This window comes from Bicyclus anynana, chromosome 25 (assembly GCF_947172395.1).
Source record: "Bicyclus anynana chromosome 25, ilBicAnyn1.1, whole genome shotgun sequence".
In the NCBI taxonomy this organism is placed as follows: domain Eukaryota; kingdom Metazoa; phylum Arthropoda; class Insecta; order Lepidoptera; family Nymphalidae; genus Bicyclus; species Bicyclus anynana.
In genome coordinates, this window is record NC_069107.1 from 1070266 (window position 1) to 1095287 (window position 25022).

The 25022-nt window shown below is 35.3% G+C and overlaps 1 protein-coding gene across 1 annotated transcript; it reads left to right on the forward strand.

The window, feature by feature from the left end:
* Positions 1–194: 194 nt before the first annotated feature.
* LOC112056202 (adapter molecule Crk) lies at positions 195–23912 on the forward strand. The gene is made up of 7 exons (XM_052889395.1): positions 195–697; positions 9670–9792; positions 10355–10598; positions 13649–13777; positions 14398–14508; positions 15154–15249; positions 15957–23912. The coding sequence occupies exons 1-7, from the start codon at positions 609–611 to the stop codon at positions 16059–16061; spliced, it is 897 nt and encodes a 298-aa protein (XP_052745355.1). The 5' UTR covers positions 195–608; the 3' UTR covers positions 16062–23912.
* The last annotated feature ends 1110 nt before the right edge of the window (positions 23913–25022 follow it).

The following is a 25022-nucleotide window of genomic DNA, read 5'->3' on the forward strand; positions in this document are numbered from 1 at the left end:
ATGTATAAACGTAAATAAAAATGTTACTATCATTTAGTGTTTTAATATTAACGTTTGTTTCAAATTCAAATTGGCTCATCTAATGAAAGCTTAAACGTGACAGTTTTACGGTGCTGCCACCATAATAAAAATAATAAGAAGAAGGGCATAGACAATAAAGCCACTTCGAATATTGCGTCAAAATATCAAAAAAATCTACTTTTTGTCTACGCCCAATCGCCCGAAACTTCGCGTGTGTGACCCGTGGAACATTATTTATAAATTCGGTCTAATTATAGTTTCATTTCATTTATCGCGGCCCAAAGTTTAGTGAAAAAGGTGCCTATGTTTGCGAACGGTGTATCCGCGCGAAACGCCCGCAAAAACATGTGTTTCGATGTGAATATAAAGTTTGTGAATTGATGACACTGCCGTGTAGTAAGTCAGTGGACAATTTGTAATTATTTCTGATAGCTGTTATTAAATTGTTATTGGTTTGCGCGAGGAGTTTGCGGGAACGTTTGCGGGCGGTGTGCGACCAGCGTACGGAACTGGGATAAGGATATTTAGTGATAGCGGGAGTGTAATGTACCCGAGTCCATTTCCGGTCGTGTCGTGATGTATCGTCGATGAGTTGTGCTCGTTTATGTGCGATATCAAACGGCGGGATGGCGAATTCTACGATCGGGACCACCTTCGACGAAAATGACATGTCCAGGTAATAGAAAATATCCATTAGCTTACGGTATTATGAATCTAATAAGAATAACATTCGTATAGCAAGCAGGAGCACAGTGTTGGAATTTATCAGGAAAATCGCAATTAATTAGTGTTATCAAAAACAATTTAATCACTTTTAGTGTGTGTATGGCTAAACATTGTGGAAATAATCTATCTTTCTGTTTGTTTATGTTTGCAACAGCAAACTACCTAATTGGTCCTGTTGTTAGTCTGTATGACTTGGGACAACAAGATCCTGGGTTCGGACCCTGGGTAGAGCTGGGAAATATTGAGCTATCTTCCAGGAAATTCTCAGTGAAAAAAGGAATGCCCACTTGCTAATACAATGTTGGCCAAGGTATACCCTTTTATAAAAATATATGGAGATGATACTATGATGTATAAATAAGGATCTGGATTCTCAAAAAGTTGGAGTACCAAAGCAGCGAAATCACATTTAAAGGTGTATTATTTTGTCTGTTACCAACAAGCATAACAAACAAGTAAACATACAAACAAACCAATCATAAGTCTTCCAAAAATGTCATGGGTGTATGGTCAAAGATCTTCACTTGTTTCTGTAAATCATTGTAGTAAACTTTTTTTGATAAAGTAATGATTTAATTATTATTAAAGTAGAATAATTATTAAGATTTTTTTAGAGAGAAGTAAATTGCCGGGTGGTTATGGTAGGCTGGGGCCGGGGATGGGCATTCCTTTTTTCACCCTTTTTCAAGTTCAATATTGTTTCAAGATTAAACATCATAACACTAAACCCACCAGCTCACATTTTAACAGCATAGCGTGTCTGAGCTCAATATTTTCTCCTATGAGGTGGGATGCCTGACCTTACAGGACCTGTTACAGCGGCCTTACTATAGAGGGCAGTTAAAATGTGGCATATATTCATTATGATCATCATCCGATTGATGTCCACTGCTGAACATAGGCCTCTTGCTTGGACTTTCATGTACTATGTCTGAAGCCGCCAGCATCCAGCAGCTTCCTGCAATAGCATATATTACTAGCTGATAATTTGCATTGGCGAAAGAATTTTTAAAATCAGCTCATTAGTTTCAGAGCTTATTTGTAACAATAAAACAATTGAATCTTATCTCTTCATTGTATTAGACAGTCAGTTAAAATTAATTGTAGCACAGTTTTGCATAATGCCATTAAAACAATTCATATTAAGGTTTACAGCCAGTTTTACTGCTGTCCTATTTTCAGTTAAGTTTACTATCATAATGTATAAACAAACACAGCCTAGTTAACAACCAACTTTCATAAATCAGAATTGTATGAGAAATGATTTATTAGAAAAGAAAAATTTGCAGAACAGCTGGTTTACTCACCATTTAGGTCTTTATTATCAACATATTAAACACAGATTAATCAATAATATACAGTTTGAGTGTATGGAACACAACAGTGTCGTACCCGTCACAGATACAAAATTAAAAAGCAAATACATACGCAAATCTGTAGCACACAACGTCACGAAGCGTCTCAATACTATAATGTTAAATTACACAAGAATATTATTTTATGTGGTGATTGGAACATCGGTTTCGGTTTAAAGATATTTATTTCTCCAAAAAAGAACGTACTGTTCACTTAACTTAGAGTTAACATATCGTCATTTTTGCAGACAGCATGCATTATTGTAACAAAATTTTAATTACATTGTTTTTTCAATATTTTGTCCAAGTTTGTGAGGATGTAGGATTTAATCGATTTCTTGAATGCTTTTATGTTATTTAACTCCTTAATGGAGTTTGGCAGATTGTTATATAACTGAGCACCCTCGCATAATATGTTTTTATTTCCATACGTTTTTGTCCGTGGTCGCCAAATATTGATTTTATATTTATTCCTGAGATTGAGTTTGTTAGTCCTATGCTTAAATGTTATAGTAGAATGTAGTGTGTTGGTCATGATTTTTTTAATTATGAGACAGGTATTGTATGTGTATAGTTGCGTGATATTGAACAGTTTTGTTTTAGTGTAAAGATCTTTTGTTGGTGTGTAAAAATTGTAATGAAATAGTGTCTTGATTAATTTGTTTTGTGTGCGTTGTAATTTGTTAAGATGTGTCTGAGCAGCAGTTCCCCAAATTTCTATTAAGTATTCTAAATGTGGCTTTGCTAGAGCGTTGTAGATAGTGTTTCTTACTTTGTACGGAATGCAATTCGATATTCTTCGTAAGACACCTGTTAGTGATGTTAATTTTGAAATTTGTTGATCAATATGAGAGTCCCAAATCAACTTGTCATCTATTATTAGGCCTAAATATTTTTCTGCATGAGATCTTTGAATTTTAATGTTGTTGATTGTAAGTGGGTTAAAATCTAGAATTTTTTTATTTTTAGCTTTGAATATCATGTAAGATGTTTTAGTAGTGTTGATTGTTAAAAGATTATACAAGAAAAATTGACTTAATTTGTCTAAATCACTTTGAGCTTGTGTTAAATAAAAATAAATTCTCAGAACGGCTGTTCTCTATATTGTCGAATTTCAATTTAACTAATCATATTACAAAGCCTACAAGAAAATTATCTTGCATTGATTTAATAGTAAGTAATATATCCAATCAACCGGTACACGGGTCCGTCCACTATCTTGCTCTGTCAGACCACGAGACTGCTCAAACCCTAACATTCAAGGGTCTGACAAACAAAAACAAAAATTCACTTAAACCAGTCACTAAATTCTGGTTTGAAAAGAGACGCGACTATTCTAAAAGTAACAAATCAAAATTTAAGCAATGTATATCTGCACTGTCATTTAATGATGTTCTTCTAGAGTCTGACACTAATACAGCATTTGACACGTTCCATGAACTACTTACTCTGTTTTATGATCTTTGCTTTCCTACAATCACAGTTAAAATGGTTAGTAAAGAAATAAAAAATAATTGGATTTCTAAAGGGATAAGACGATCGTGTATTAATAAAAGAATTCTTTATCTAAGATATAGACATGCACCTTCCAACAAGCGTCTTAATAAAAAAAAATACTTAATATACTCAAAATTACTAAAAAAATGCATTGAAAAATCTCAATCAATATCGAATAGTAACTACATTTCAAGATCAAAAAATAAAAGTAAAGCCGCTTGGAACATTATAAATTCAAAGGTACATGAATCAGAAGTCGAGAAAGAAATAAAACAAATAATCACCCCTGACAACATAATACACACAAATCCAACCTCAATCGCTAATGTATTCAATGAATATTTTATTAGCGTTAGTAAAAAATATCCTTCAGCTTCTTTTAATAACCCTACAAAACCTAACATCATTAGTAATAACACCAACACTTTCTTCTTTCATCCTGTAAACGAGTATGACGTGCGGAAAACTATCATAGAACTGAAAAATTCCAAGTCAACGGGTTATGATGGCTTGAATACTGAAGTTATTAAACTATGTGCTGATTATTTGACGACTCCGTTAAGCCACATCATAAACACTTCTTTCTTGAATGGTATATTCCCCAATAAATTGAAGTATTCTATAGTAAAACCCATATTTAAAAAAGGCGATAAAAATAATATTAGTAATTACAGACCCATAACACTAGTCCCTATCTTGTCTAAAATATTCGAAAAAATAGTGTGTAACAAGATAACTGCTTTTTTAGAGAGTAATAAAATATTAAAATCACAGCAATATGGTTTTAGGAGAAATAGGAGTACAACATTGGCGTGTTTCGCACTAAATAAAACTATAACAGAAGGGTTAAATGAAAAAATGAACATGGCTTCAGTATTCCTTGATATGTCGAAAGCTTTCGACTTAGTTTGTCACAAGACACTACTGAGAAAGTTGGAACGTTATGGGGTAAGAGGAAAAGGGCTCCAGTGGCTAACAAGCTACTTAGGCCAGCGTGAGCAATGTGTCGAAATCCAACAAACTTTAAATAGTCATTGTAAAAGGTTTTGTTGCTGCTATAGTAATTTAAACCCTTACGGTGTACCTCAAGGGAGTGTCTTAGGACCGCTATTATTTATAATTTATATCAACGATTTACCAGAACACATCCCTCATGACTGCATTCTATACGCAGATGATACTACAATTACAATTAAATGCAAAGACAAAAACATGCTTCAAAACGAAATTAACACCACATTACAGAAAACTAAGGATTGGCTGGAAGCTAATAACCTATCAGTTAATACAACAAAAACTAAATGTGTTCAATTTCTGACCTACAATAGTACTCCATCAAATCTATGTATTGTATATGATCAAATGCCAATAGAAGAAGTAGATACTGTATCATTCCTCGGCCTCTTATTAGACAAACACTGTAATTGGAAGGACCATGTGGACAAACTATGTATAAAATTAGACCGATTCACCTATGTCCTGAGACGGCTTAGTCGAACCTCAAATTTAAAGACTGCCTTACTAGCGTATCATGGTTATGTATCGTCCATACTGCAATATGGATTAATCTTGTGGGGCAATTCAGTAGATGCTAATCGAGCATTTATACGTCAGAAAGCATGTATTCGGTCTATGTACGGAGCGCACTTTTTGGATAGCTGCAAACCCTTATTTAAAAAACTTGAAATTCTTCCATTACCTAGTCAGTACATATATCAAATGCTTCTTTTTGTAAAAAGAAACCCTAGTCTATTCTCTATTCACACCAACAACGCAAATCTGAGAACATGCCGCAAAAATAAATTGGTTAGACCTCCCACAAGATTGACAATATATGCCAAGAGTTCTTTTTGTATGGCAATAAAAATATATAATAAACTTCCTCATAGTCTAAAAGAGATGCCCTGGTCAATATTTAAATGTAAAATTTATAAATTATTATTAAAAAAAAGTTATTATGACATTCAAGATTATTTTATGGACATGGACATTTTCTAACTTATTATTTTCTAATTGTGACATTGTATTAATTTAGATTCTTTTTTTTTCTTCATTCAAATGTTATAATAATTATTTAAGATAATTCATACACCAGTTATGGTAAAATGTATAAAGGCTCAATTGTATAATATGTACCATCATGTTAAACCTACATTTTCATGAATAAAATATCATTCAAAAATATCATTCATTCATTCATTCATTCATATAATGTCATGGTAATTTTAGAGATTATTGACGGAAAATGCCGACTTGTGTTTATAAAAATTGTAAAAACAGTTCACAAAATCAAAAGAAAGCAGATGGAGTCTCTTATCATAAGTAAATATTGATTACTACTTAATCTATTTTGATTGAAAAATAGATTAAGTTAATTTTGAAACTTACCCTGACCTGGAGAAGACTTGCGATCCTACAGAACAACAAACACTTTCCAGATAATGTGTACGCTACGGAAGACTTCCCAAAGGATGTCCTGCAAGTCAGAAAAGAGCTAAAAGCAGCTCAACAAGACGAGATAAAGAAAGGAAACTTGGCTATTATACGCTACGATAAACTCATAATTAAAAAAATAAGCCAGGGAAAAGTCAAGATAAACGAAAACGCTCGCCCACAAAAACACCAGAAAACATACAATTAAATAGAGAGGGAGATAGCCTAACGGCTCCAAACAAAATAAACAGAGCAAACAAACTCGAATTCACAAGTCGTTACAGAACAAACACACTATCTGAAACTCAAACTCCAAAAAACTAAATCTGCACGCTAAGAACCGGAAGATCATAACCGACACAACTAAAAACACAACAAACAAAGCAGCAAAAGATCCCAATCCGGCTGATCACCGTGGGATGTCCGATCAAAACCCTCCAGCTAGGAAAAACAACAAAAGATGTGAAACATTACAAATCGCAACCCTAAACACCAGAACACTTAGAACCCAAGAAAGCCTTCTAGAACTTGAAGAAGCTCTGGAAGAAATCAACTACAATATACTAGGCATCAGTGAAATGCGAAGAGCAGGCGAAACGATAGAAGAACATGAAAAGTACATATTATACCAAAAAGGAGAACCAGGCGGTCAAAAGGGAGTAGGTTTCCTAATAAAACAGTCTCTGAAGAAACACATACGAGAATTGATTGGAATTTCCGACAGACTAGCGATACTCAACATAGAAATACCAGGATACAAAAAGCAATGGTCGATCATGCAAGCATACGCGCCAACCGAACAATCTGATGTGGCAGTATTAGAGTCTTTCTATGATGAGATGTCACGAGCAATAAGGACCAACGCAGATAAGCACATCCTACTTATGGGTGACTTCAATGCCCAAGTTGGGGCCCGACAAAATAACGAAGAATATGTGCTTGGAAAGTTCGGACACGGAAAAAGAAGTCGCAATGGCCAAAAACTAGTTGAATTTCTCATGGAACATAATCTCACAGTTCTTAACTCAACTTTTAAGAAAAACACACGAAATAAATGGACTTGGATCTCACCCGATGGTTCCTATAAAAATGAAATTGATTATATTATAAGCAATCACCCTAAAGCATTCACTGACACAAAGGTCATAAACAAGCTAAATTTCAACACAAACCATAGAATGGTGCGCTGCTCATTAAGAACGGAACAGATCAAAACACCGAGACATCACATGAAAAATCATAGATATGAACAGAAAGTGCTTCCGACCCTTGTAGATGAAAACCACTTTGAAGAAATCAAAAAGCAAATTACAAACGAAGGATTAGACCCACTAAAAAAATATGAACTTCTTGAAAATAGACTTAAAACAATCAACATTTACAGAAATCAACAAAATAATAAATACCAACTAAGCGATTACACCCTACATCTATTGAAGGACCGAAAAGATCTAATATCAAGCAAACAGCGAAAGGAATCAATTAAAAAGATAACAGATCTAAGTAAAAAAATAAGGGAAAATATACGAAAGGATAGGAAAAGAATAAGACTTAAGACTTTAGAACGCCACATAACGAGGACGGGAGGAGTAAAAAAGGCGCTGAAAGAACTAAGAGAATCAGGGAAGGAATGGATACCTAGGCTTAAAAGGAAAACAACAACTACTTCGAAAAGAAAGGATATTAAGGACCTAGCCACGCTCTTCTACAGCCAGCTCTATGCCACACAAACACAAAGTCACAATGCAAAGACCAAACAGAGTGGCACACTTTTGGAGCCGACGCGGGTAAACCCTGAGGAACCAATACCTGAAATATTACAATGCGAGGTTGAGAAGTCAATAAAAAGCCAAAAAGCAGAAAGATCTCCAGGGCCGGATAGAATAGCAAACGAGTTGCTAAAGGGTACAATGGAAGAACTGGTTCCTATACTTACAAAACTATTCAACGAAATCATAATAAAATGCAAAATTCCAGAGCAATGGACCAAATCCCACATTATTCTACTGCATAAAAAGGGTGATAAAAACGACTTGGAAAAATACAGGCCAATCAGTCTGATGTCTAATGTGTACAAAGTATTTGCGAAGATAATACTTGACAGAATCACTAAAACTCTGGACGAACAACAGCCAGTGGAACAAGCGGGCTTCAGAAAAGGATTTTCTACAATCGACCACATTCACACTGTCAAACAAATACTCGAAAAATACACGGAGCATAACAAAAAAATATACATAGCGTTTATCGACTATGCCAAAGCCTTCGACAGTATAAGCCATGAATCCCTCTTAGACAGTTTAGATCAGCAAGGAGTACCCGCAGCATACATTGACATCATAAATATGATTTATAACAACAATAAAGCTAAAATCCAACTAGAAAGCTTAGGAATCGAGTTTAAAATTGAAAGAGGTGTCAGACAAGGGGACCCTTTATCCCCCAAACTGTTTTCAGCCGTGTTGGAAAGCGTATTCCGCAACTTAGAATGGGAAGACTTCGGAATCAATGTTAATGGTAAAAAACTTAACCATCTCAGATTCGCAGATGACCTCGTACTATTTGAGGAAGATCCAATCAAACTCGGGTGCATGGTTTCGAATCTACATGAAGAGAGCATTAAAATCGGACTCAAAATGAACACAAAGAAGACCAAACTAATGACGAACAGTACTGAGGTCAACATCGGCATTGATAACAACCCATTATTGTATGTGCAAGAATACACATACCTTGGACAAGTTGTTACCTTCAGGGACCAAATCACTAAAGAAATCAGCACGAGAATTGCCGTTGGCTGGAAAAGATATTGGTCCCTGAAGGAGATAATGAAATCCAAGGAACTGAGCATGGTAATTAAGAGGAAGGCCTTCAACACGTGTATCTTGCCATGCCTAACATACGGCTGTGAAACCTGGGCGCTCACCATGGCTCAAAGGGCTAAACTGGCCAGGTGCCAACGATCCATGGAGAGGAGCATGACTGGCCACAAGAAAAAGGATAGGGTAAGAAATACTGACCTTAGAATCGGGTAATGAATCGATCGTAGACCCTGAATCGGGGTAAACAGTTCATTAGATGGGAGGATGACTTAAAGCTCACAGCAGGTCCAAAGTGGAGAAGGGTCGCATTAGAGAGAGAGCAGTGGAAGTCGCTGGAAGAGGCCTATGCCGAAAGGCACACTATGTTAAGAGATATTCTTTAAAAAACGAAAACAAAATGTATTGTATATATAATTGTAATTTCTTAACACAGAATAAAGGGCTTATTATTATTATTATTATTATAATCTATTTTGATATTGTTAATGGTGATGAATCTTGAAATGCAAAACTTTTTTGTTATTAGAGAACCGTCCAGTGTTGCTAGTTTACATTTAAAATATTCTCTCTAATAATTAGGCAATAAATGTATATCAAGTGTTTTTTACACTATTTTGATATTTGAGTTATGAATGAGTGTAACACTAACACTTATCTTACTTCTCAGCAGAACCTGCCGAGAAGAACCTTCCGAGCCGATGGCAGAATATTTACAAAAAGTCAACTGACATTTCAAAAGTGCTTGTAAATTGTGCCTACTTGAAATTTCAAATGGTCTGAAAAAGTTATGTTTATCATAAAAACTATTGTTCCAGCTGGTATTTCCCTGGACTGTCGAGGGTGGAGGCTACGGAGCTTCTCCTCAATGAGACTGAACGAGGAGTGTTCCTTGTGAGGGACTCTAAAACGATACACGGAGATTATGTGTTGTGTGTCAGGTATAACTGTTTTGTTCACGGTAATATACTTTTCTTTACAAATTAGCCCTTGACTACAATCTCACCTGAGATTGTAGTAAGTGATGATCCAGTCTAAGATGGAAGCGGGCTGACTTGTTAGGAGGAGTATGAAAATCTTTTTGGTTTCTACACAGCATCATACGGGAATGCTAAATCGCTTGGCGGTACGTCTTTGCCGAATGGGTGGTAACTAGTCACGGCCGAAGCCTCCCTTCAGCCAGACCTGGACCAATTGAGAAAATCTCAATCTGCCCAGCCAGGGATCTTACCCAGGACCTCCATTTTGTAAATCCACCGCGTATACCACTGCACCACGGAGGTCGTAGCGTATTCAATCCTTTATGAGCGGTAGCTACTGAAAGGCTTATAGCTTCACGTAACTTAAACCTGCTGTTGTTGAGTGAAGAGAAAGGGAAGCTAGACAGTGCGGTTTACTCTCCCATAAGAAGTTATCACTTCAAAAATCTTATTAAATATATTACTCGTTGTTTAGATTTATCAAATGAGGGTGTATAAAGCAGCCGTCCACCGATGTTTGCAGGGAAGACCGAGTGTCCCACTACATAATAAACCGCGTGGTGTCAGCCGACGGCGCGACCCGCTACCGCATCGGCAACCAGCTGTTCGCCGACATGCCGGCGCTGCTCGCCTTCTACCGGCTGCACTACCTCGACACCACGGCGCTGGTGCGGCCGCTGGCCCCGCGAGCACGCGCCGCGCCCGCGCCACCGCCGGCCGCGCACGTGCTCGAGCTGGTTGTAGCCAAGTTCGATTTCGACGGCAGCGTGAGTCCGCTAGACTGTTTTTGATTTTAATAGCTCACCTTCTACAGCAGAGGTTCCCAAACTTTTTTCTTCATAGACCACTTCTAATTTAACTGGTTTCGCTTGACCCCCTGCTAAATTTCTAACCAAAACTCGAAAAATAAATGTGATTAGTTTCACCTCTGAAAATTTTCACTGCAGCTGAATCAACAGCCACCACGAAATAACAGTTTGAAAAAAATAGTCAGAATTGATTACTTAATTAATTAATTGATTGTACTGTGAGTGCATGACAAAAAGTAAAATTGTCCAGGGAAAAAGTAATTTCAATTCAAGTCAATTTAAATTTTTGATATCCACTCACAGCACAAGGAAGCGATCAATTCACAAATTATTTTATTTAGAAAACTCCTCATTCAGTATGAACCAGATAAATTTTCGTGGACCCCCGCCGAGCCTTCCGCAGACCACTTTGGGAATCGATGTTCTACAGGCTGCACTACCTCGACAGTCGACACCACCGCGCATCACCGTCGCCCAAGAGTATGTTCTCGAGCTCGGTTGTAAGGTCCACTATAGGGATAGACCTCCTTATAGCTAGATATTTGGAGGTGCTTTACAAGAATATCGCAATTTAAGGATTGTCATGCCATCCCTAATAGTTATACTCATAAATCACTCTAATTTTTAGTAATTTTTTACCTAAATTACAATCCACTTTCATATTATCAAATTAATGTAAACAAACCTTACCAGTTCGTGTATTAAATTGATTGTACACGATGAGGTGTGGATAGGATGGTGGAACAGCACAGAACATAACATGTATTAAATAAACTAATTCCATGTGAACGGAGTCGCGGACGTTCGCTAGTGTAGGTTACAAATATATATTTACTCGATTGCATCTTAAATGTGTCTAAAGCGCAAAAAACGATCGATCGATCGTTGTAAGTAGGTATTTATTTGCGCTCCAGCGATCTATAAGTCCGGAAGCTATCTGGAATATCGAACCGAAATAGACACGAGTCCGTCGGTGCCGTAGTTATGACTAAAACCTTAATCACCGCGTTCCTTGTTATAAATATAGCGAAAAAACCGAACCAGGTATGTGTGTCATGCTATGGGGTTATACGACGAAAATATCCATGTGTCTAGCTTCATAAATTATAATAGACACATTGAGCTCTTATAATATAAGGACGCACAATCATGTAGAAAATTTCACTTAAAAACTGGCCAATTTTGCTTTGACAGTTTTAGAATTATTAATACTAAAAATTATGTATAGTCCAATATTCAATAAAATCCCAAATTCAACCCTAAGGATTGAGTTTAAGCTTGAATTTGCAAATGCGACTACTTGAATTGAGTGCCAAGAAGTTGTTTTTGGCACTCATTGAGTGGGGACATATTTTGGTCGCTGATTGTGCATCCACTTTTAACAGGAGATCGATGAATAGACAGCGTATTTTCGCGGATTCATAACCCTGATTGATTCGTGATAGCCAAGTGGATATGATACGTACTACTATTGTGAATCGCGGCAAACTTTCAAGAGTAAAACGAGCTGTCACCGTACCCTTTAAGATATTAGCGTCGCGTCTACGGGACTTGTTTCGTGGCGCGGAGTCTAGTAAGTAAAGTGTAAACAAAATAACAGTCTACCTATCACAAAACGTTAAGGCCTTTGCTTAAGACTGAACAGGCAAATTCTTTCTGGGTTCATCTCATTCGGCCAGACTTAACATCACATGCTTCCGTCAAAAACAATCCAAACTATAAACAATATAAATAAGAGGACGATATAAATAGAAATCGCGAAGTTCATGCTGCTTGTTTGACGTAGGACTAGGAGTATAATATGAACAGTTTATAAGAAATATTTACTAAAAATGCTCAGTTTTTTTGCAATGGTGTCCTGGCCCTTAAAGCAGGTTAGCCTGTTTGCCTGATCTTAATAGTACTTTGAAACAGTAACTTAAATGGACATAAATATAGAAAAATATTACAGAAAATAAATATAAGAAAATGTTAAAAATAAAAAAAATACAATAGAAATACAATTTAATATAATAAAAAAAAGGTTTAAATTTTTTTATAAATTATGATACTGGAGTGTCCCAAACATACCTTGAATTGAGAGTGATTTGTTAAATCTGGGTTTTCTCAATGTTGTCAAGTCTATGAGGAAAATAACAAAATCAAATTGACAATAAATTAGAAAATCCAATTAGACTGTATTTTGCCTACAATAAATGATTTATTTCAAGTAGATAAAAGTCTACTTGAAATAAATCATTTATTGTATCACTCATACAAACACTTTTGAAAGTAAAATCTGTTAGTGAATAGTGACTCTACTCTCTGTTTGGGAAGCAGATTCTACCGAAAATAGCTGGCAAAAAGTTATCAGGAGCTATTTTTAAAAAACTACAATGACACAAAATAAAATAATTAGTCATTTAGAGCCAATTATTTAATAAGTCTTTAATTAGGAAAGTCAATTTTATTATCCCCTGTAGTATTTGCACACACTCTATGGGTGATCGGTTGATCACTCGGGTTATCACATCCAGTTGGTTGAACAGTGTATCTACTTAGTACCTCGTGGTACGTACTGCTGTAGCACCAATGTGCAGCTAACTCCCCCTCTTGTCCGAGGCTTATATTTATAGACTCATCTATTGACAGTCTAGGCTGTTGACATATACTACATCCTTATCGATTTTAAAAACTTGTGATCCGTAAATATGTCCAGTACGGCTGATATGGTTCTACAAGTCGTTAATATAGAGTAGAAAAAAAATAGTATCTAAGATTGAGCCCTGTGGGACACCCAGCAGAGTACTTGAGCCTTCTTAATTTTTTTGTTTATGCACAGCTTTTGAGTTATGTCACTAGGGTAAGGTGCAATTAAATTAAGTGTAATGTTTGTCACTTAATTGAATTATTTAAGCCAGCAAAGCTTCATGATTTACACAATCAAATGCTTAGGACAAATCACAAAACAGTCTCCTATTATTGTAGTTATTGCATTTGCTTGAATATTTACACTATTATATTGCCAGGATGCTGACGACTTGCCCTTCCGGCGCGGCGAGCGGCTCATGGTAATCAACAGGGACGAGGAGCAGTGGTGGACGGCGCGCAACGTGCACGGCAAGACAGGCTCCATTCCTGTGCCCTACGTGCAGAGGGTGAGTGGCTTTATAATGATCAACAGAGACGAACAGAGCAGTGGTGGATAAATATCATATTACCAGAAGAATGTTGATGGAAGGACACAAGAAGGGAGGAAAGTCAAAGAAGAAATGGTTGGAGTGTGTGTAAAAGGAGTAAGTTGATGAATTGTAGAAGCGAATGGTAGAGATTGAGATATTTTGCTGACATTAATGGGTAGTTAAGGAGGTCTATACCCAGTAAGGGATTCTTAACATAAATATTAACATACGTAACAATTATAACCTTCTAAAACTTATTTAAGAACAAACAATTGTAAAAAATGTACACGCAATTTTGTTAAATATGAATAAACTAACACAGTTACACAAACAGTATAGGATAAATAAACTTAAAATAACTATGTAAATTATTGTTAAGAAGTAAAGCTTCGATTGATTGATTGAAGGATGATCTTATCTAACCTAACATTAGCCATTTCACTTTTACCTACTTATTTTATTATTTTAATAGATTTACTCATTGTATGAATTTTAAATTGTTTTTGCATAAAAGACTATTTAGAACAAAATGAAGTCAGTCTTTAAACTCGTTCAAAAATTTATGTGAAATTGATTTTTTTTTAAATATTTTCCAGCTTCTTGACCCGTCCGGAGTGCCGTACCCTCCGAACGAAGCGCTGAACCAACTGGGTGACCCGCCCAGTCCTCCCAACAACAAACAGCCACCAAAGGGCAGTAACATGCAGGTAAGCAATACAATAGTGCTCCATGCTGTAAATGTTTGCATTAAGCCTTAATTTTTGGAACGAAGTTCCTTATCGCGCCTAGCAAAAGGTGGATAGACGGAAAAAATTAAGACCAAAAGTTGTAACGACACTTTTTGTTACAGTTGTAAGTCGTGAGGCGTGCGCGTGTTTTTTCTGTCTATCTCTGTCTCTCTTTCATAGAAAGCAAGCCAGCCCCTGTAGCCAAATGGCACGTCGGTTCTCTTTCTACGATCGCAAACGCTTCGAAAACTAGAAAAATGTATGGGAATGACAATTGCTGTAGACAGGTCACGTGATCAAGATTTGTCATTTTTATAGTTTTCGAAGCGTTTGCGATCGTAGCAAGAGAATCGACGTGCCACTTGGCTACAGGGGCAGTTATTTTCGTTTCGTCTTTCTATTTCGCATTGAACAGTGTGGTGTCGCGACGATTATTTTTGGAATGGGGTGGGATGGGATAGCGATATCGATAGAGATAGCTATAGCGATAGCGATACCGATATCGATAGCGATGGCATTGATTGCGATAGCGATATCGTTAGCGATAGCGATTACTTAGTTCAATCCGGGTGTCCCTTGACACCTCTCAAGTTTCTTTTTGTGATGCTAAATGTGGTGTTACAGCGGACGCTGCCGGCGATGGCGCGCGTGCGACAGTCGCGTGTGCCCAACGCGTACGACAAGACCGCCCTCAAGCTGCAGGAGGGTGACATACTTAAGGTGATCTACTTTTTTAGGGTTCCTCAAAAACGGAATGTATACGCTGTGTGACATATCAAATGTTAGATAAATGAGATATTTAACATGATTTCTTTGTAATTTTAAATCAATAGATTCCTAGTTAATCAAGAAAATAGATTAACCATTAATATCTCTTCGAAACTTTGCCGAGCCTAAAATTTTGAAACCTGTACAGAAATTAGGTTTCTATTTACAGGAAAATTTTGAAGAATTCAAAGTGTTAAATATGAAGATCCTTTATTTTCTTTAGAATTTTTACTATAATTAGACACACTAGATTTTTTACTAAAATTACACACACATTATTAAAATTGTACTTTACACACTTTATAGAGTTATTTCAGATTTTACCAGAGATTAATATAGATTGATGGACTATGTCTATTTAATTAATTATAATGCATATTCTCTTTTTAATTTAACTAAACTAGTCGGGCATACTCCGACGTAATATCACGTGAGTTTTAGCCGTGTTTCATAATCAATTAATATGAATAACACTCACGATAGTTTAAATTCTAAAATACTTAAATATTCTATACAATGTAAAATCATGTGTTCAAGAAATGCAAAAAACGGTATAGATGTAAATATATAAACACAAAATTGTGCATGTATGCTTTTGTAGGTACGTAACATGTCTATAGTAGAAAATCTTTGGTTAAAATGCAATGTTTTTGTTACAGGTGACGAAAATGAACATAAACGGCCAGTGGGAGGGCGAGCTCAACGGCAAAGTGGGCCACTTCCCCTTCACCTACGTAGAGTTCCTGGACGATGTGCCCAGCTAAAGTGACACCAAGTGCACACTTGCACTTGATCCAACCTCAAGTGTTGAAAAGTGTTTTTTTATACAAATAAATTGATTTAGTAAATCCAAAGTGAATTGTGAAGTGTTAAGTCTACAAAGTGAATTGATAGGAGAGATATTTAGTTATATCTAAAAGTGATTTAAAGTGACATTATTGTGGAGATTATAGTTATTATTATTATTTGAGATATTTTTATTCTGTATTTCATAATATACATAGAGGACAATATTATTTTTTAATTGGTTATGTCATAATATAAGATGTCTGTGAATGAAGCTTAACCTGCAACTGGTCCAGGATTCGATTCTTAGCTCAGGTTAAGTTAGATGTTATTCGCTCTAGTCTGATCTGGACTTAAGCTTCGGCCGTGACTATAGGCTGGGGTGTTTGTTGATGACACCCCCATGATGTGCGGGCGACGGGGGGAAAGACTGCGCGGGTGTGAAATCGTGCGTGCAGGGAAGTGAGGTGCATTAATCGTGGGGTTTTCATTCATCGCTACACGCCCCCCGGCCCGCGCGATACATCGGGAGTGTTACGAACGAAGTTGCCAAGCTATAGTTAGTAATCTTTAATTGATTTAAAGTGGCCAATTTATGGCTATAGTCTGGTTCGTTAAAGACACTCCCATGATATGCGAGCGACGGGGGGAAAGACTGCACGGGTGTGAAATCGTGCGTGCGGGTAAGTGAGGTGCGTCAGTCGTGAGTTTTTCATTCATCGCTGCATGCCCCCCGGCCCGCGCGATACATCGGGAGTGTTACGAACGAAGTTGCCAAGCCATATTAAAAAGTCGAAAAAATTGTTCATTTAATTAGAAAGGGTAAGCTTGGGTGGGATGGAACAGTTTACAGACAACATCTATTATGACATAATGATCTGAGAGAGAATGAACAATCTCGAGGGTATTGTATTGGAAGTATGTATGTTTGTTATTGTGTTCTCAGTATATGTAAATAATTATTGTGCAGCACGAATAAGCAAACATGCTCTGAGCTATGGTTCTGAGGATGGACAAGATTTATATCTATATATATAAAAATGAATCCATATATCTCTTGGTCACACCATCACGCTTAATGGCTGGACCAATTTCACTATTTTTTTGACAGAAAATATTTTAAAAATTGAAGGGGTAGGGTAGGGTAAGGTTGAAAGTTTACATCGAGTTTCACGCGGATGAAGTCGCAGGTGTCTGCTAGATTTTTTTAATAAAAATAGATTTTATTTATATGTATGGATATCTGGGTTTCTTGGTTACAATTTGGCATACTTGGAAAATACAATACTTTAAAGTACGAATGTTTAAAAAAACTAGGGCTAAATACCAGGTTCTAAAATACTTGAAAGTATTTTAAGGTCGCCTGTGCTAACGGAAACTAATCCATATTGTGATGGCGTGAGAATCACAAATGAATTAGCAAATTAAAGTATTTCATTGCTATACGATTGTGTTTCTTATGTCATTAGAATTTGGATTAGTTTCCTTTGACAAACCCGCGTCTGCCTATCATACTTTTATACTTGGAAGTATTTCAAGTCCATACCAGAGCGCCCTAGTACGAAGCCCTGGTATAAAAACCTATTTGCTAACTCCTCCTCTAGTTTGGTAGACTCTCTTCTAACAGGTTTATTTGTTCTATAACTTCAATTAATACTATACTCAGAGGCACAATAGGGATGATGACAGTTTTTAAATTGTATATAAATTAAGAGTATGCTAATAGTAAAGCGATTTTCTAAAAGTAACAGGATACCTGCGATCATTACTTTCGGAGTTACAGCGATTTAAAGAGTCAGATTTGCTGCGCTGCCGCGGATCCCTGAAAAACGCTCCATACAAAATGGCACGAACTAGTGACGTCGTTGGTTCGCTGATCGTTAGATTTGTATGGGCGTTCAAACAAAATCACTAATATCTTTGTTATTTGTGCGTTAAACTGTATGAATTTTTATCTAACTACGATAAAAAAAAATTGAAAGATTTTGAAGTTTTATAATCTTATTTATTTTGCAAATATGCAAACATTCTTTGCTTTTTTTGTATAAATTAGTTAACATTGACCTTATTTACCCGAATGTATCATAAAAATCAATTTATTCAAACCTAGTCATCATCCCCATTATCCGTGCACTTTTATAAGATGCTAGTATATTAAAGTGGGCGGATAATTGTGCCTCTGAGTATATTTCAGATATGTTCATTTGCTCTCAGATGCTAAGGTTAATGGCCCACCGATTTGGGCTATGTTGTATTATTACCTGTATAAATGTTTTATAATATCTAACTTCTCTCTGTAACTTTACGCTTGCATTAAACAAATTACATGCACTTTGACTAATCTATATAACTAATAACTTGGATCTGGAAATATGCACTTTTCTATAAACAATTTGCTATAATTAAATACTAAATAGTTATTGTATGTTGCCTTGACAAAATAGTGAGTTATTACCAATGATATTAAATACTGTTAGATGTGTTACTAGCGCATGAAAAATGAGGCGCTCAAAAGAGGAAATTTATAGTCAACTCAATGTTAGTTGTCGTCAACAACAAATGTTATTTAAACAAATAATACCTAAATATTGTCTACAATGTCGAGTTGTGTGTTCAGGAAGTATGAAAACTATATATGTATACATAAATATATAATGGAATTAAAAACAAAAATTGTGCATGTGTGCACTCAATTTTGTATCCTATTATTCAGATCACTTTTTGTGGTGATTTTGCAGGGACGTAACCAATCTATAGTATAAAATTATCATTGATTATTACTGTGAAGTCTGCTATAGTGTGCACAAAACTTGGAGTCGTCTTTGAGCGTTTTTTTTTTTTATTCTTTACAAGTTAGCCCTTGACTACAATCTCACCTGATGGTAAGTGATGATGCAGTCTAAGATGGAAGTGGGCTAACTTGTTAGGAGGAGGATGAAAATCCACACGCTGGGAAATGTTGCTTTTAATCGCCAAATTTTCTTACACAGCTCTGCTCATAGTCTGTAGACTGATTGCATGATAAAAATAGGACAAAAAGTCTTTGTTTCTGATTGATAAGTGCCGTAGGCTCCTAATGGGATATAATGGGACCTCAGCTTTTCGTCACTGGGCGTTTTGAAAGAGCGCAAAAGCATTGCCTCGTAGAGCCCAAAAGCAAAAAAGATGGTCGGATCAACTCTCTATAGTCTGGCAAGTTTGTTGATGAAACTCCCATGATATGCGGGCGGGGAAGTGAGGTGCATCAGTCGTGGGGTTTTCATTCATCGCTACACGCCCCCCGGCCCGCGCGGACCATCGGGAGTGTTACGAACGAAGTTGCCAAGCTATAAGGGCGTCTCCTCTGAGACTCAGACCTCTGCTTTAGAGGGAAAATTTTGTTTTGAAAAACATGATTGCACTGCTTAAACTTTGTGTACGTGATATTCATGGGATGTACAAAATTATATTTTTTTTTTAAGAATATTTGCCAATGTTCCAATTCCTCTCCAACTAGTCGGGAAAGACTGTGCTAGGAGTGGGTACGACAATAAACCAACGGGGCGGGAATCGAATCACCACCTCTCCGTGATGAGTCGGACCGCTCTTACCGTTGAGCTATTGAGGCTTAATTAATTTTGTTATTGATTATAAATAATTATGAAATAGTTCACTATTTTGTTAAAGTAATAAGCTCAGGAAGACCAATTTTCTAATAATCTACGCTTTTATAACACATTTATTATAATTCTTATCTACTGTTATTACCATAGGCTAAGTGTCAACATTATTTTAACCGAATTCAAAAAGGAGGAGGTTCTTTTGAGTTTACACTTGATTGCAAGTATTTTATTAACAAGATTTTTATTGTATAACTATGTGGTTTTGACACATTTTTTATTATAAATAATGCAACAAAAAAATCAGTACAACTTTGTACGAAATTGTGAATATTGGATGATATTTATTTATTACACTTGTGGGCAAAAAAATTGTGAATGTTAAAATTACGAGCCTGAATCACAGATTTAAATTGAAATGTCACTAACATTTAGTAAAATGCAGTATTTTATAGTAACCATGTTACCTAAGGGAGCCTGTTATTAAATAAACTTTTCGTCAAATCCACAGATTAATCAATAATAGCCACTACAAATACAAAATTCAAAAATTAATACATTCTAGAGTCAGTATGACACGAACCGTCGCGTCCAGTAATTTTCAATATTATTCAAGAAAAATGGCATCTTATATTTTAAAATCAATAAGATGGAGTATTTTTATTGGTAATTATCGATTATTATATCCATTTACGTAATTGTTGTTTATGAAAAAACATCTGATCTGTGAAACAAAAATGTCAAGTTTGTCAAACATGTTTGATCGTTTGAATCGAAGCAGTTGTCAAACATGACAAAATCATTTGTTTGTCAAATGTGTTAACAAACTTCAAATCCACTTGAATATAGTGGCTCATGTTCTGAATTGTAATACAAGATACATAGTTATCTAACGTTAATAAGAAATATAACACTTGGATGAATGGGGGGGTCTCGGTCACTGTTACATTCTATCTGCCGAAGCCAACTACAACAACGACGACGACGACAACAACAACAACAACAACAACAACAACAACAACAACAACAGCAGCAGCAACAACATAGTCCAAACTCTATGACTCTACTCTATATAGGGATAGAGAAAAGAAAAAACTCAATATTTTACAGCACAGAACTCGAACGGACGACTCGTGATCATAAATAGATAATATAAAAGCGCAAATTGTGAAAGTAAAAATAATTTATTTATATTACTTATGTTATAAATGTGACGAATATAAGGAATTTAAATTAATGATGCTCCAACACGAGGAATTGACAATGTTACATCGAAATAATTAATTTTTGTTAATAATAATTATAAATATGTGTACTATGTACTGTATGCTGTCTGACATTAAAATATAAAAAAAAAAAAAAGCTGCTAATTTGGTTAGCAATAGAAATCTGTGTAGAAACCTAATTTGTTTTACCTATCATTTATTTATGTTACGTAGTTTATTTTTATCAATATTTATAAATTACAAAATATAATATGATTTTATAATTAATTAAAAAAAATTTAATCTTAATGTTGATATTTGAATCATACATAAGAATAATACAGTCATTTAAAAATTGTCTTTTTTATATTATTTTAAAATGTAAGACGCTTCTGAGATTTGTAATTATATGCCATGGTCAAATTGTATACACCGTTAGATTATAATCTATCTCGCGAGATTGTGAACCGCACATACTGCTTACAATTTAACGTGATATTATTCGGTAGATTGTAAGGATTTTTTTCATTTATAAGTTAACAAATAAAAAATACCAAACCTAACCTAACTATTGGTTTCTGGGCCACACAAGTTCCGGTTCTTGGGAAAATTTTGTATGGAGTTCACAGTAAAACGACAGTTCACAATCTCGCGAGATAGATTATAATCTAACGGTATTTACAATTTTACGCTGACATGTATATTTATACTAATTATAAAACTGTAACAAGTAAAATTCTGTACATTGAAGATTATGCAATCGATACTGCCGCCAAAAATATTTTTTTTTCGATTTCCTGACTGTCTGTCTGTCCGTATTTTCTGTTAACCGGACATCACGCTGAAAGTACTGAATGAATTCAAATGAAACTTGGCACGGTTTGAGACCATAATACGCAGAATGTCATAGGATACTTTTCATTGCGAAAATAAAATAAGAAGGGGGTAAAATAGAGATTGAAAGTTTGTATGGAAAGTCATTCATTTTTTGAGTTACTGTTTTAAAAATTTGTTCATAAATCAAGAATTTTTAAAATACAACCCCTAAAGTAGTTAAATAGGGGTTGAAAGTTTACATTGATTGATTATACATTTAAACCAAATTAGCAGTACTATTCAACTTTTTTTTTTATTAACATTTAAGATTATATTTTCACAGCTTGATACTGCTGTTAGAACATATCGCCTTTGAAAAAAAAAAAATGTTATGTAAATGCATTAAAATGTAATAACTTCCAAAATATTATGATAGTCAAATATTTTTATAATAAAATAAAAAAAGTAATCAATTGCTGGTGCAACAAAGTATTTAGAGTTAGTGGGTATTGTTAGTTGGAATTCAATTTTGATGTACACTAAACATGAGAAAATCAACCCTTTACAAAGAACTTTGTAAGAACTCTACAAAGTTCTCAAAACATATATTATTTTTAAATATTTTATTTAACACAGTTTTTTTTAAGTCTGATTAACTTTTATAGCTTACTAGAGTCCGACCGCTCAGGGATTGCGTTTCTTCTGCGTTTGAGGGCGATGTAACTTCGAACTGGCGTACAAGGTTGTTGAACTGCGTTGTTTCAAGATTTTTTATGCCAAAAACAGTCATTACAAAAATTATGCCAACTGTTTGTCTTTTTAGTGATGAGACAAAAAATGAGGCAATTGTAATTGAATATGTTATGCCACTCGATCACGACCTGTCAAAAACGCAATCTCTGAGCGGCCGGATTTTAGCTAATGTGCAATAGTGGGGCTTATGGGATATTTTGCTATATTATTTCATAAAAAGCCACTGTGTGAATGATATGTGAATAGAACATGTTGTTTTTTAATTAGTGTATTTGATTCATAATAATTATGTATTGTATTATGTGTGTTCATAATGGTATGAACGTTATTTACTCTAAAACTTTGATTATCTTATAAAAAAAAAAAAACAAAACGCTTTTAGTTTAGTGTACAAAAAAATTGGTACCAATTTTGTACTGGCCAAGTTTAATGACATTTTTTCACGCTTTATAATAATTTTTAATGTATTTTTTTAACTGTAAATTTCTTTTTTTAAATAAATCGCTAATTGACTGTGTTTTATAGCTAAAAGAAATGTCTTTTTACTTGTCCAGTGAAAAGTATTGTTAAATTTAACTGCTCTGACTGGTTAAAAGTACAGCTGGACTGATTGACTATTATAATTAAACAAGTAAACTGTGTCTTTGACATTTGACATAAAACAAGCCGTAGACGATATAACTTTAACATCACCATAATAATGAAAATCTATCCAGGTCCTATCCTATCGATAATATACATTCAATTCTTCTACCAAAATCATTATCGCGGTTACGAGTGATCTGAGAGCGTAAAAAATCTATCGATATGCACTCTTTATTGTTACTCGCATCACTATTGCGTCTTATGCCGGATTTATATTTGTCTGACGTGTCGTGTCGTGTCGTGACGCGTCAGAACAGAATCGGTATCATACATTTTTCATGACAACGTTTACACTTATGTGTTGTGACACGACACGTCAGACAAATGTAAATCCGGCTTTAGCCTAACTAGTGCTAGTGCGAGCGAGATACATAAACGGTTTATGTAGTCGCATGCAATCTATATGACGTTAAATCTTTCGTTAAGCTGCGAAATAGAAGATTTTAGGTATCAGCGGTAACGTAGGGGCCTGACACCCAGCTACCCGGAGTCGCCTCACGTTTGTTTTTAACGTACTTTTCCTAGATATAAAGATTTCATCCGACTATTTACGACTACAGCCCAGTTTAAATAGTCGCCAATCAGTCTGGGTGCACCTTTACAGCCGTGGCAAAATACCAAATGTTATTCATTGTATAAAATCACTAAGGAAATATATTTTGAGATTACGAAAACGTATATTATTATGTAATAATTGTATGTACCTAATGTAAACTTTCGTCGCGTAAATTGAACATTTTTTGTCATAATTTTTTTATAACGTTATGTGTAACATTTTTAGTAATAATAAAAATTAGGAGGGAGTACTTCAGGTGTCATGTTTTATTTATTAATAATAATAATATCCTTCAAACACAATTAAGGTAACGGCGGCCAATGACCTCTGGCGACCAACCATTATCCAATAACCAAAGAATATAATACTCTCTACAAGTACGAGTTAATAACTAGCGGATGCCCGCGACTTCGTCCGCGTGGAATTCAGTTTTTCACAAATCCCGCGGAAACCATTGATTTTTCCGGGATGAAAAATAATCCTGTGTTAATCCAGAGTAAAATCTATATGTATTCCAAATTTCAAACAAATCGCTTGAGTAGCCGCAGAACAAAGAAGGAACAAACATACACACACACACAAACTTTCGCCTTCATAGTAATGCAGTGTGATGCAGGTGTTATAGTGCACAAATGTGTGTGCTAATACTGGTGCACTCTCTTCACTTAAACTAATAACTTATGGCCCACCTTATCACCAAATAAACAGATTAAAAATTTTCAGAGTATTAAAATACACCACTGACTTCACTACTCTTCAATGGCTTTGCTTATTGAGGTATTTCAATGACAATAATTAATGAGTGTCTGGCAAAGACAATGATAGCATAAAATATGAAAAGCTTTTGAGGTTGTAAAGCAAAGGATTTTTAGTAAACGGGTTTTGATGTCACAGGAGGAGGAGGTCACTTGAAAAAAATTGACATTGTGTTTCTGGTGCCTATCGTTCAGCTATACAGTGAACTTCGTCATTTAGCAATAGATCAAAGATATGAGTTCTCAATTCTGGTGGTTTCAGAGAATAGCGCGTTCAAACATAAACTTATAAGGTTTACATAGCTGTCGTAATCGTAAAGTAGGATAAGCTCACAGATTAGTGATAAAGTATATCACTAATCTGTGAGCTCTACCTGCCTACCTTTCTCCTTATTATAAAAAAAGTAGGTAGGTATACTGTACCGACTCCTTGTAGAAGAAAAAAACTACGCAAAAGTGTTTAAAGATGATACTGCGTGAAATATTGTCTGCATCTGGATATTTTAGCCACCTAATCAATATCAAAAAGAGTTCTTGATATATGATGGTATTGACAAACTAAGATAGAGAATGACTTGCGCAGTAGGTACGACATTGTTTAATTATATTT

Coding starts and splice junctions, on each gene's coding strand:
- LOC112056202 (XM_052889395.1), top strand. CDS start 609: ATGAGTTGTGCTCGTTTATGTGCGATATCAAACGGCGGGATGGCGAAT. Junction 13,778..14,397: donor CTGTGCCCTACGTGCAGAGG/GTGAGTGGCTTT, acceptor AATATTTTCCAG/CTTCTTGACCCGTCCGGAGT. Junction 14,509..15,153: donor CAAAGGGCAGTAACATGCAG/GTAAGCAATACA, acceptor GTGGTGTTACAG/CGGACGCTGCCGGCGATGGC.